This window comes from Pelmatolapia mariae, linkage group LG7, assembly GCF_036321145.2.
Source record: "Pelmatolapia mariae isolate MD_Pm_ZW linkage group LG7, Pm_UMD_F_2, whole genome shotgun sequence".
NCBI lineage: Eukaryota > Metazoa > Chordata > Actinopteri > Cichliformes > Cichlidae > Pelmatolapia > Pelmatolapia mariae.
Window position 1 is genome coordinate 34,599,367 of NC_086233.1, and position 10,420 is coordinate 34,609,786.

General features: G+C 44.6%; 1 protein-coding gene across 1 annotated transcript; it reads left to right on the forward strand.

Moving 5' to 3' along the window:
• Positions 1–7,673: 7,673 nt before the first annotated feature.
• On the forward strand, positions 7,674–10,285 carry ssna1 (Sjogren syndrome nuclear autoantigen 1). The gene is made up of 3 exons (XM_063480854.1): positions 7,674–7,945; positions 8,944–9,143; positions 10,051–10,285. The coding sequence occupies exons 1-3, from the start codon at positions 7,894–7,896 to the stop codon at positions 10,141–10,143; spliced, it is 345 nt and encodes a 114-aa protein (XP_063336924.1). The 5' UTR covers positions 7,674–7,893; the 3' UTR covers positions 10,144–10,285.
• Positions 10,286–10,420: the final 135 nt, after the last annotated feature.

The following is a 10,420-nucleotide window of genomic DNA, read 5'->3' on the forward strand; positions in this document are numbered from 1 at the left end:
ATACATATACATACACAAGTACATGCACACGTTCATACATATATAAGATGCATTATGCATGAGGTGGTAACCATGGATGACCAATGGATGACCACGATGTCCAAGTGACTCATGACATCATGAGGAGCAGTTATAGAGTCTAACTGCTGTTGGGATGAATGATCTGCAAACGCACTCCTTCCTGTAGTGATGGTGTTTCAGTCTCTGACTAAAGGAGCTGCTCAGTGCACTCCCACACTCATGCAGAGGGTGATGTGGGTTGTTCATGATGGATGTCAGCTTTACTAGCATCCTTCTCCCGCCCACCACCTCCACAGACTCCAGAGGACATCCCAGCACAGAGCTAGACCTCCGCACCAGTTTGCCAATCCTGCTCCTCCTGTCCCTGTTTGTGCATCCACTCCCCCAGCAGGCCACTGCATAGAAAAAGGTGGTTACTACCACAGTGTCATAAAATGTCCTTAACAGAGTCCTGCAGACTCCGAAGGACCTCAGTCTCCTCAGCAGTTGGAGTCGACTCTGGCCCTTTTTATACAGGCTGTCTGTATTTGTAGTCCAGTCCAGTTTATTGTTGAGGTTAACACCCGGGTACTTGTATGTGTCCACTGTCTCAATGTCTTTTCCCTGGATGTTCACCAGTGTTGTAGGGGGTGACTTCCTCCTGAAGTCTATGACCATCTCCTTCATCTTGCTAGCGTTGATTTGGAGAGCATTGGTCTCACACCAGCCAACAAAGTCACTGATGACCCTCCTGTATTTCTGATCGTTTCCGTCTGATACGCATCTGATGATGGCCATATCATCTGAGAACTTTTGTAGGTGGCAATGGTCTGAATTATAACAGAAGTCAGAAGTATACAGGCTGAACAAGAAGGGTGAGAGAACCATGACCTGCGGCGCCCTGCGTGCTGCAGATTACCATGTCGGACAACAATCATGAAGCCTCACATACTGTGGTATGTTGTTTAGGTAGTCAGTGGTCCATGCAGTCAGCTGTTTGCCCACTCTGGTTCCCTCCAGCTTCCCTAGTGTAGGCTGGTTGGTGTTGAAAGCACTGGGGAAGTCAAAAAACATGATCCTCACAGTGTTCCCTGCCTGCTCTAGGTGAGAGAGGGATTGCTGCAACAGGTACATGACAGCGTCATCCACCCCAATTCCAGACCGGTAGGCAAACTGCAAATCTAAAATTATTAAAATAAAACCTGAGTTGAACAGTAACGTGAGAAATGTTACGACATGTCATAATTTATTTAATAAAGCCTAAAATGCAGAACCAGTGTGTGAAAAACACACTGATTCAGTGACTTGTAGGACCACCTTTAGCAGCAATAACTTTAAGTAATCATTTTCTGTCTGACTTTATCAGTCTCGCACATCGCTATGGAGGAATTTTTTTCTTTTCCTGTACTGCACCAATCAGACAGCGCACTGGACACCCTCACATACTGCTTCCTGTCTGTCATGTGCTCAGTAATATAGCTTCTCTCTCAGTAGCAGCCGCTGAGAAATCTCCCAAACGTCGTGAACTTGAGAACTAGACGACATAGCAGTTTCAAATTGATACTATAGATCTACTCAAGGTCAGAAGCAATGTTCCCTCTAATTTTTCACGTGTCTGAGCGAACACACAAACTCCCTGAGCGGTCCCTTGGACCACCGTGAGCGACATCAGACGCCGGCATCTAATCCATCCAAGTTACATGGTTTATTAAAATCTAAGGAGCTTGGAAAGAAAAGCGTCTGGACTTCTTAAAGTTGCTTGAAGACGTTTCACCTCTCATCCGAGAAGCTTCTTCAGTTCTAAGGTCAAATGGCCGAGAGTCCCAGATTTAAACCCAGTGGGAGTATCCCCCCAAAGAGGGACAAAGGACCCCCTGGTGATCCTCTAATCACATGAGCCAAGGTGTGAAAGCGGGTGTGGGACCTAATCAGCCAGGGTTTCGGGTGAGCTCATTGTTAAACCTGGCCCCACCCTAACATGTGAATTCCTGAGGTCAGATGGCCCAGAATGTGAGTGGGCGTTAAGGCGTCTGGGAAGGGATCTCAAAACTGGATTATAGATGGCAGACAATTGGTGTCGTAAACCACCGCCTCTGTTCAAAGATGGTCGCTCACAGTGGACATAGATGGCCTCTTTCACTCCTCTTTCAAACCATCTGTCCTCTCTGTCCAAAATGTGAACATTGGCATCCTCGAAAGAGTGACCTTTATCCTTAAGATGCAGATGGACTGCTGAGTCTTGTCCTGTGGAGGTGGCTCTTCTATGTTGTGCCATGCGCTTGTGAAGTGGCTGTTTGGTCTCTCCAATGTAGAGGTCTGGGCATTCCTCGCTGCACTGTACAGCATACACCACGTTGTTAAGTCTGTGTTTTGGAGTTTTGTCTTTCGGGTGAACCAGTTTCTGTCTGAGTGTGTTGCTGGGTCTGAAGTACACTGGGATGTCGTGCTTGGAGAAAACTCTCCTGAGTTTCTCTGATACACCGGCTACATAGGGGATGACAACATTGTTGCGTCTGTCTTTCTTATCCTCCCTCGCTGGTGTCTGATCTTCTTTTCTGTGCATCTTTGCTGACTTCATGAACGCCCAGTTGGGATAACCGCATGTTTTGAGTGCTTCCTTTACATGTGTGTGTTCCTTCTTTTTCCCTTCAGGCTTAGAGGGAACATGTTCTGCCCGGTGGTGTAGGGTCCTGATTACTCCAAGTTTGTGTTCCAGAGGGTGATGGGAGTCAAAGAGGAGGTACTGGTCCGTGTGTGTGGGCTTCCGGTAAACTTCAATGTTGAGGTTGCCGTTTTCTTCAATGTGCACAGCGCAGTCCAGGAAGGGCAAACAGTTATCCTTTGTGTCTTCCCTGGTGAACTTGATGTTTTTATCCACGGCGTTAATGTGCGCAGTGAAGGATTCCACTTCTTGTGTTTTGATTTTGACCCAGGTGTCGTCTACATATCTGTACCAGTGGCTGGGTACTCTTCCTTTAAAAGAGCCAAGAGCCTTTCTTTCCACTTCCTCCATGTAAAGGTTGGCTACAATAGGTGACACGGGGGAGCCCATGGCACAGCCATGTTTTTGTCTGTAGAAACCCTCGTTGTACTTGAAATATGTAGTGGTGAGGCAGAGGTCTAACAGTGTGCAGATCTGATCGGGTGTGAAGTTGGTCCTGTCCTCCAAGGAGTTGTCTTCTTGTAATCGTTTTCTGACAGTCTCCACAGCCTCTGTGGTGGATATGCAAGTGAAGAGAGAGACTACATCAAAGGACACCATGGTTTCATCTGGATCCAGGGTAAGTTTCTCGACCTTGTCGGTGAAGTCGGTGGAGTTCTTGATGTGGTGTGGGGTGTTCCCCACCAGAGGTGCAAGGATGGTAGCAAGGTGTTTCGCAATGTTATAAGTGGCTGAGTTTATGCTACTGACTATGGGTCTGAGAGGGACACCTTCCTTGTGGATCTTAGGAAGTCCATAAATGCAGGGTATGGCATCCCCTGGATAAAGGCGGTGATATGTGAGGCGGTCGATGATTTTGTCCCTTTCAAGGTCTTGAAGGCAAGCTATAACTTTCTTTTTGTAGCTGCTTGTGGGGTCTCGCTTTAAGGCTTCGTAGGTATTGTTGTCACTGAGGAGAGTAGTGATCTTTGTGTGGTAATCCGTTGTGTTTAGGACTACGGTGCACCTTCCCTTATCCGCTGGTAATATAGTGATGTTGTGGTCTTTGCTCAGGGAAGCGACGGCCTTCTTTTCTTGTAATGTGAGGTTAGACGGAGGGACTTTAGCACTGGAGAGGGTGGCTGAGACTTTCATCCTGATTTGCTCTGCTTCTGTCTGTGATAATTTGTTGATCCGTATGGCAGTTTCTGTGGCTGTGATGGGGTCCACTATGGGCAACTGTTGCGGAGCAATGGCAAAATTGAGTCCTTTGGCTAATACGTTCTTTTCAGGTTCAGTGAGCTTCCGGTCTGAAAAGTTCTTCACCCATTTTTCCTGACTGTCCTCAGGTGTATGTTCTTCTCTGAGTTGTGTAGATTCAGACTGAGGAGTGAGTGTTTTTGAAAGCAAGGTGTGGAATTCCTGCATTGTCTTTCTTTTCCTTTAGAGTGTTGGGCCCGCTGAGCCTTGTCCACAAACTTGTAAACCTCTTCTAGGATTGGAGAGGGTAGAAGGGTTTCCAGTTCCTGCAGAGTCTGGCTGATCTTGATCTGGAGGGCATCTATAGTGAAATGGACCTGTCTTATCCTTTCACTTAGAAGGTGATTTTGTGCTCTCTGTAGAATCAAGTCTGCTCTGTGTCCCCTGACAGTGGATCCAAGGCGCAGGCTCTTAGGAACAACTCTGCTTTGTCTGCATCTCAGGTTGAAATGGAGATGGTTCCTATAATCCGCTAGTTTTCTTGATTCCCTTTCATACTCCCGCACCAGTTGAAGGGTGTTCCTCCCAAAATGTACGGCAATATGTCTGTGAAGGTTCTCAGTCATCCAGGTCATCGTAGTCTAAGGAGCTTGGAAAGAAAAGCGTCTGGACTTCTTAAAGTTGCTTGAAGACGTTTCACCTCTCATCCGAGAAGCTTCTTCAGTTCTAAGGTCAAATGGCCGAGAGTCCCAGATTTAAACCCAGTGGGAGTATCCCCCCAAAGAGGGACAAAGGACCCCCTGGTGATCCTCTAATCACATGAGCCAAGGTGTGAAAGCGGGTGTGGGACCTAATCAGCCAGGGTTTCGGGTGAGCTCATTGTTAAACCTGGCCCCACCCTATCATGTGAATTCCTGAGGTCAGATGGCCCAGAATGTGAGTGGGCATTAAGGCGTCTGGGAAGGGATCTCAAAACTGGATTATAGATGGCAGACAATTGGTGTCGTAAACCACCGCCTCTGTTCAAAGATGGTCGCTCACAGTGGACATAGATGGCCTCTTTCACTCCTCTTTCAAACCATCTGTCCTCTCTGTCCAAAATGTGAACATTGGCATCCTCGAAAGATGCAGATGGACTGCTGAGTCTTGTCCTGTGGAGGTGGCTCTTCTATGTTGTGCCATGCGCTTGTGAAGTGGCTGTTTGGTCTCTCCAATGTAGAGGTCTGGGCATTCCTCGCTGCACTGTACAGCATACACCACGTTGTTAAGTCTGTGTTTTGGAGTTTTGTCTTTCGGGTGAACCAGTTTCTGTCTGAGTGTGTTGCTGGGTCTGAAGTACACTGGGATGTCGTGCTTGGAGAAAACTCTCCTGAGTTTCTCTGATACACCGGCTACATAGGGGATGACAACGTTGTTGCGTCTGTCTTTCTTATCCTCCCTCGCTGGTGTCTGATCTTCTTTTCTGTGCCAGGTTTAGGGTGGGGCCAGGTTTAACAATGAGCTCACCCGAAACCCTGGCTGATTAGGTCCCACACCCGCTTTCACACCTTGGCTCATGTGATTAGAGGATCACCAGGGGGTCCTTTGTCCCTCTTTGGGGGGATACTCCCACTGGGTTTAAATCTGGGACTCTCGGCCATTTGACCTTAGAACTGAAGAAGCTTCTCGGATGAGAGGTGAAACGTCTTCAAGCAACTTTAAGAAGTCCAGACGCTTTTCTTTCCAAGCTCCTTAGACTACGATGACCTGGATGACTGAGAACCTTCACAGACGTTTATTAAAATAATCAAATTACAGCATTTACATTTATGTTAGACTACTTTTAATTAACTGCTTTAGCCCACTTACAATGAAAATTAAAAAAAAAAATCTTGTTCATGACCTGTGTAGTATGTTAACGCTATTGGAAGTAAAATAACTTGAACTCCAATTTCGAAAACACAACTTTCTTTTTTTTCTTGTTTTTTTTTTTCTTTATAAAGCTCTGACTTGTATTATGAGTCTGTGGTCTGGGAGAGAGTCCTGTAACTCTCTGTCTGCAAAATATAGTATATAATGACCAATGCTGGGCAATTAATCATATAGTTACTTCTTCAAAAAAGTAACTGAGTTTTGCAAACAACATTTTTGCAGCTATTTTTTTTTTTAAATGCAGCCAAGGCGTTTTTTTAAAATAAACATTTCAAAATGTTTACAGAACAATCAGCTGTTCTGCATCAAATCTGATGCCACACAAATTATTTGTGCCACTCCAAAAAAAATAATTTCTGTGCACTATGAGATAAAGGAGAACAACAGCCCGATACCTGCAGGCCTGACAACAGGAGATGTATCACTCCTGTAACATTCAGCAGTCGCCTCATTGTTCTGACACACAACAAAACTACACTACACACTAACTACACAAGATTTGCGCTAAACGTCTCAAATCTCTCACATCTCAAAACACCGCCGTCACTCCTAAAACTTCCCCCCGTTCCTGAACAACTAGATGCCACGTTGCCATATCATTTTTTGATTGGTCGACTTTTTTGGACGAATAGGAAAGGGAGAGGGGGTGGAGTTTGTTTTTGCTCACAGGCTTTCGAGCCTTTTTCCCTTATCAAACGCCGTTTTTACCGTTTATTCCCACAGTATAACGATAGTATTCAGGAAGAAAACCAAACATTGCATATTTTTTTTAAAATCACAACTCTGGTTTTACGTGGCCTATCAACACAATTTAAAAACTGGTATAAAGTCCACACTTTTTCTGTCAATTGTTCCGTCTGTCCTGCTCACATCTCCAATGGTTGTACACGTTGTCATTAACGTGGCTTCACTCCACATCAGCCACGCCGCTTTGCCAGCTAAAACACCGGTGTCGGCACATAAGGACGCTGTCATAGCCTGTCAACGACGTTGATTAGCTTGATTACGAATGTGAATCGCATTATTGGCTGGACTATGGGATAAGGTGGCATCGTTCTAATCCCATACGGGAGCAGCCAGTCACTTACTGACTAACACTGCAAAACAGAATTGTTAAAGTAATAATTTTAATTTCAATTCAGGTTAGATTTTTTTTTTGTGCGCAACGCAGATTTTCTGTGCGCAGAGACCGTGCCAGCAGTGCGCAATTGCGCACGTGCGCAGCTTAGAGGGAACTCAAGTTTTATGGAAATCTTGTAAGTGTGATCACTTCAGGTGATGCAGTATTTTGAAATTCATACCATAGGTATATCTACTAGGAGGCTGTGGGGTAGCACTGACAGCAGCCAATATTTTTACTTTCTCCAGATGTGTACTCTGGATTGTTCTAGTACTGAATGTCTCTCTAGTAAAACTAATATGAGGCACAGCTAACCGTCTTTAGGCATTATTCCGGTTGAACTGCATCTAATATATGCATGGGAAATGGAGGAAACTTGTGGTTAAATGGTAAACAGTAATTCTTAACAGCAACTTAATTTAACAGTAGGTTTTGTTATCCGCCAGAGGGCGCAAGCCGGACATTATCGGTGTTAAACACAGTGGAGAAGAAGGTCAGATATCTCTTAATATAAGAACTCTCACTCTATCGACTTTTGGTTTGATAGGGGGCGCTCATGAGATGGTTCCGGTAACGAGTCGATATTATATAATTTCGAATTCATTATTATTGCTTCGGAGAACAAAACTAAAATAACATTTTGGCTGTTTATGTAGAAGCATTTGCAAACGATTGCTTTAGCCGTTTCGTTATAATTACTCCTATTCCCTGAGGTCTTGGTCGTGTGCGCCATCTGCTAAACTCCAGTTCATTTCTACACAATGTTTTTAACAGGAAGTAGACTCTCTTCCAAGTTATCGTCTCTGGTTGGGTGTCCGGTAGTTCCTCCTGGGTTTGAGTTGTCTGGGAAACCCGCCATGTACGGGCTCTGCTTTTCAAGGAGGTTTGCTGAATAAACAGTGCTGAATATTTGGCCCACCCCGGCTTGTTTAGCTCCTAGGGATAGATGACGAGCTAGCCGACCGAGTACCTCGCGTTTAAAGTAGGATATAATCCGGTGAAGGTTGACCTAAAATCCGACATGACCCAACAAGCTGCGGCTCTGCAGACCTACAACAACGAGCTGGTCAAATGTGAGTGAGCCTATTTACTGTCAATAACACATTAGACTGATTAGCATAACAGTGTTAGCGGTTTAAATTTAAATTATAGTATACTTACTGGTTAATATATGAATTACGCATATTTTCCTCTTGGTTTTGCCTATTAAATGACTCTATTGCGCTTTAATTTCACAAGAGAATATGCAGACCAAGCATATTGTAGCCTGCACTGTCACCAGAGAACAATACTCGGATTTACTTATTGTGTTAAAGTTTATTGTGTCCTCCTTATGTGTAATTTGTAGCATTTTTATTCAGATGGTTTGTCTTGTCATATTGGGTTTATTTTAATGAGCTATTCTGCGGGCCGGAGTGGATCCTTTGGGGAGCCGGTGTCCTAGCCCCAGCTTGAAATGTTAACACCCTTGTGTTAAAGCAAAGTTTGCTGCCTGTAATTTTGTCTAAAACTGAAAACAAGTCCTTTTTTTGAGAGGTTAACCTGTGATGCTGCACCTCGCCTAATAATCTGATTAACCTCCTCAGATCACCTTTAACCCTTTGCACTCCACACTGGCCCAAATGGTGTTAACAGGTATCAGCTCTGAGTGCTTGCAGCAGTTTAACTGTATGTCAATGTGACACTTTTTCTTCTTCTCTCAAAAGTATTAGAAGATAAAAGCCCGGTGAAGCTGAAACTTGTCACCTGTCAGGTGTTGGTTAATCTGTTTCTGGTCTGCTGGAATGAGGGAAGCACTAATCCTACTTTTTTAGTCCTGGTATTGATAGCGACTAACCCGCAAGTGACTAAGCCATTTCACTCACTCAAATGAAAATTAAGACCAGTATTTTACTGTTGTTGACCTAATAAGTGTGTTTAATTTCAGATCACTGTGAAGGTTTCCCTTGTTCTCGGTTTACTGTATCCATGTCTGTGTTTGGGCTGCGTAATTATGGCAGAAATCATCTGTCTGAGTCCCAAGGAGATCTACTGAGGCTCTAGTTTAATCCCACCTTTCCCTCCCGATTAGGTATTGAGGAGCTTTGCTCGAAGCGGGATGAGCTGAACCGACAGATCAAGCAGGAGGAAGAGGAAAAGGAGCGGCTGCAGCACGACATCCGTGTCCTCTCGGAGAAGCTGAGCCGAGTCAACGAGAGCCTGACGCAGAGACTCGCCGCACGCGCCACCTTCGACCGCACCATCGCCGAGACGGAGGCTGCATACACCAAGGTGCGTCAATGACCGAGCCTGCAGTGGTTTTCATATGCTGACTTTTTGTTTACACAGGTATTTATGAAGGCAAAATTTTAAAAAATTGAAATTCATGTGGCTCTTCTGCAAAGTTAATCAATATCACATAACAGGTGCATGGTGAATAGAGAACAAACGGAGCTCTGCATAACAGCAAAAAAATATCATTACAACCCAGCAAGAATTTCCATGTTGATTGATGTTCTGTATTATATATTATTCTGCATTATACGGCGGTTTCTTCCTGTTAAAAGGGAGTTTTTCCTTCCCACTGTTGCCAAGTGCTTGCTGATAGGAGGTCGTCTGATTGTAGGGTCTTTGTAATATAAAGGATTTTATGTAGTCACACCATGGCTGCTTCTACCTTGTGACAGAAATGTTCTTTCTAACTCAAAATAGCAAGTAATTTTTGGCACAACAGCCTCATACCACAACTGCTTCTCACCCAAGTTTGCTGGGTAATACCAGCTGCAGACGTTTGGAAGAAGGAGAGGCGGGGGTCGGATACTTTTATTAGTGCATGAGTAATGGATCAGTGGTTATAAGATGCTAAAACAATAGCTGTTTGTTGGACTGTCAGCATCAACCAGAAAACCTCTCAGTCTCAAGCGTTGATTCAAGAACTAATTAAAAGTTGGGTATGGCCACAGAAGCTTTTGGCTGCTGTACTGGATGTCAGTAAGATCCCACCTGCTGACGCTGAACTCCCTTTGTGCTCTCACTTAATCACTGTAAACAAACACTCCTGAGCTGCTCTGATTAAAAAACAACAAATTGGCCAAGCCTGGACCCCTTCTTTAATTGCTTCTAAAGTGCACTCCACACTTCCTCTGAGTTTCTGCACAAGTTAGTTCATGTTGTTTTGTTTTTGTTTTAACTCCTGTAGATATTGGAGAGCTCCCAGTCTCTCCTGAGTGTCCTAAAGCAGGAGGCAGGAAACCTCAGTAAAGCCACGGAGCCTCGGAGGACGGAGCACTGAAGGCGAGGAGCAAAACTGTGCACCTGACCTCACCTGACTGTGGCTTCTGAGGCAGTTTATTCCCCACTTTGGACTAATTTTTAATATATTTAAACCTTTGTTGTAAGTTTCTGGATTCAATAAATGTATTTCCTAACATTTATTTTGTGTTAAAACTCCAATTTCTTTGTATTGCTTGTTGAGTGAGAGGCATAGGCCAGGACTCCTTGGTTCTCATTCAGCTTAATTGGCATTCTCCAGAGACCACCAGCAGTGGCAGGTCTGTCAGTGACAGACC

Excerpts from the sequence above, each read along its gene's own strand:
- ssna1 (XM_063480854.1), top strand. The coding sequence starts at position 7,894 with ATGACCCAACAAGCTGCGGCTCTGCAGACCTACAACAACGAGCTGGTC. Across the intron at positions 7,946-8,943 it reads CAACAACGAGCTGGTCAAAT|GTATTGAGGAGCTTTGCTCG; the intron begins GTGAGTGAGCCT and ends CCTCCCGATTAG. Across the intron at positions 9,144-10,050 it reads CGGAGGCTGCATACACCAAG|ATATTGGAGAGCTCCCAGTC; the intron begins GTGCGTCAATGA and ends TAACTCCTGTAG.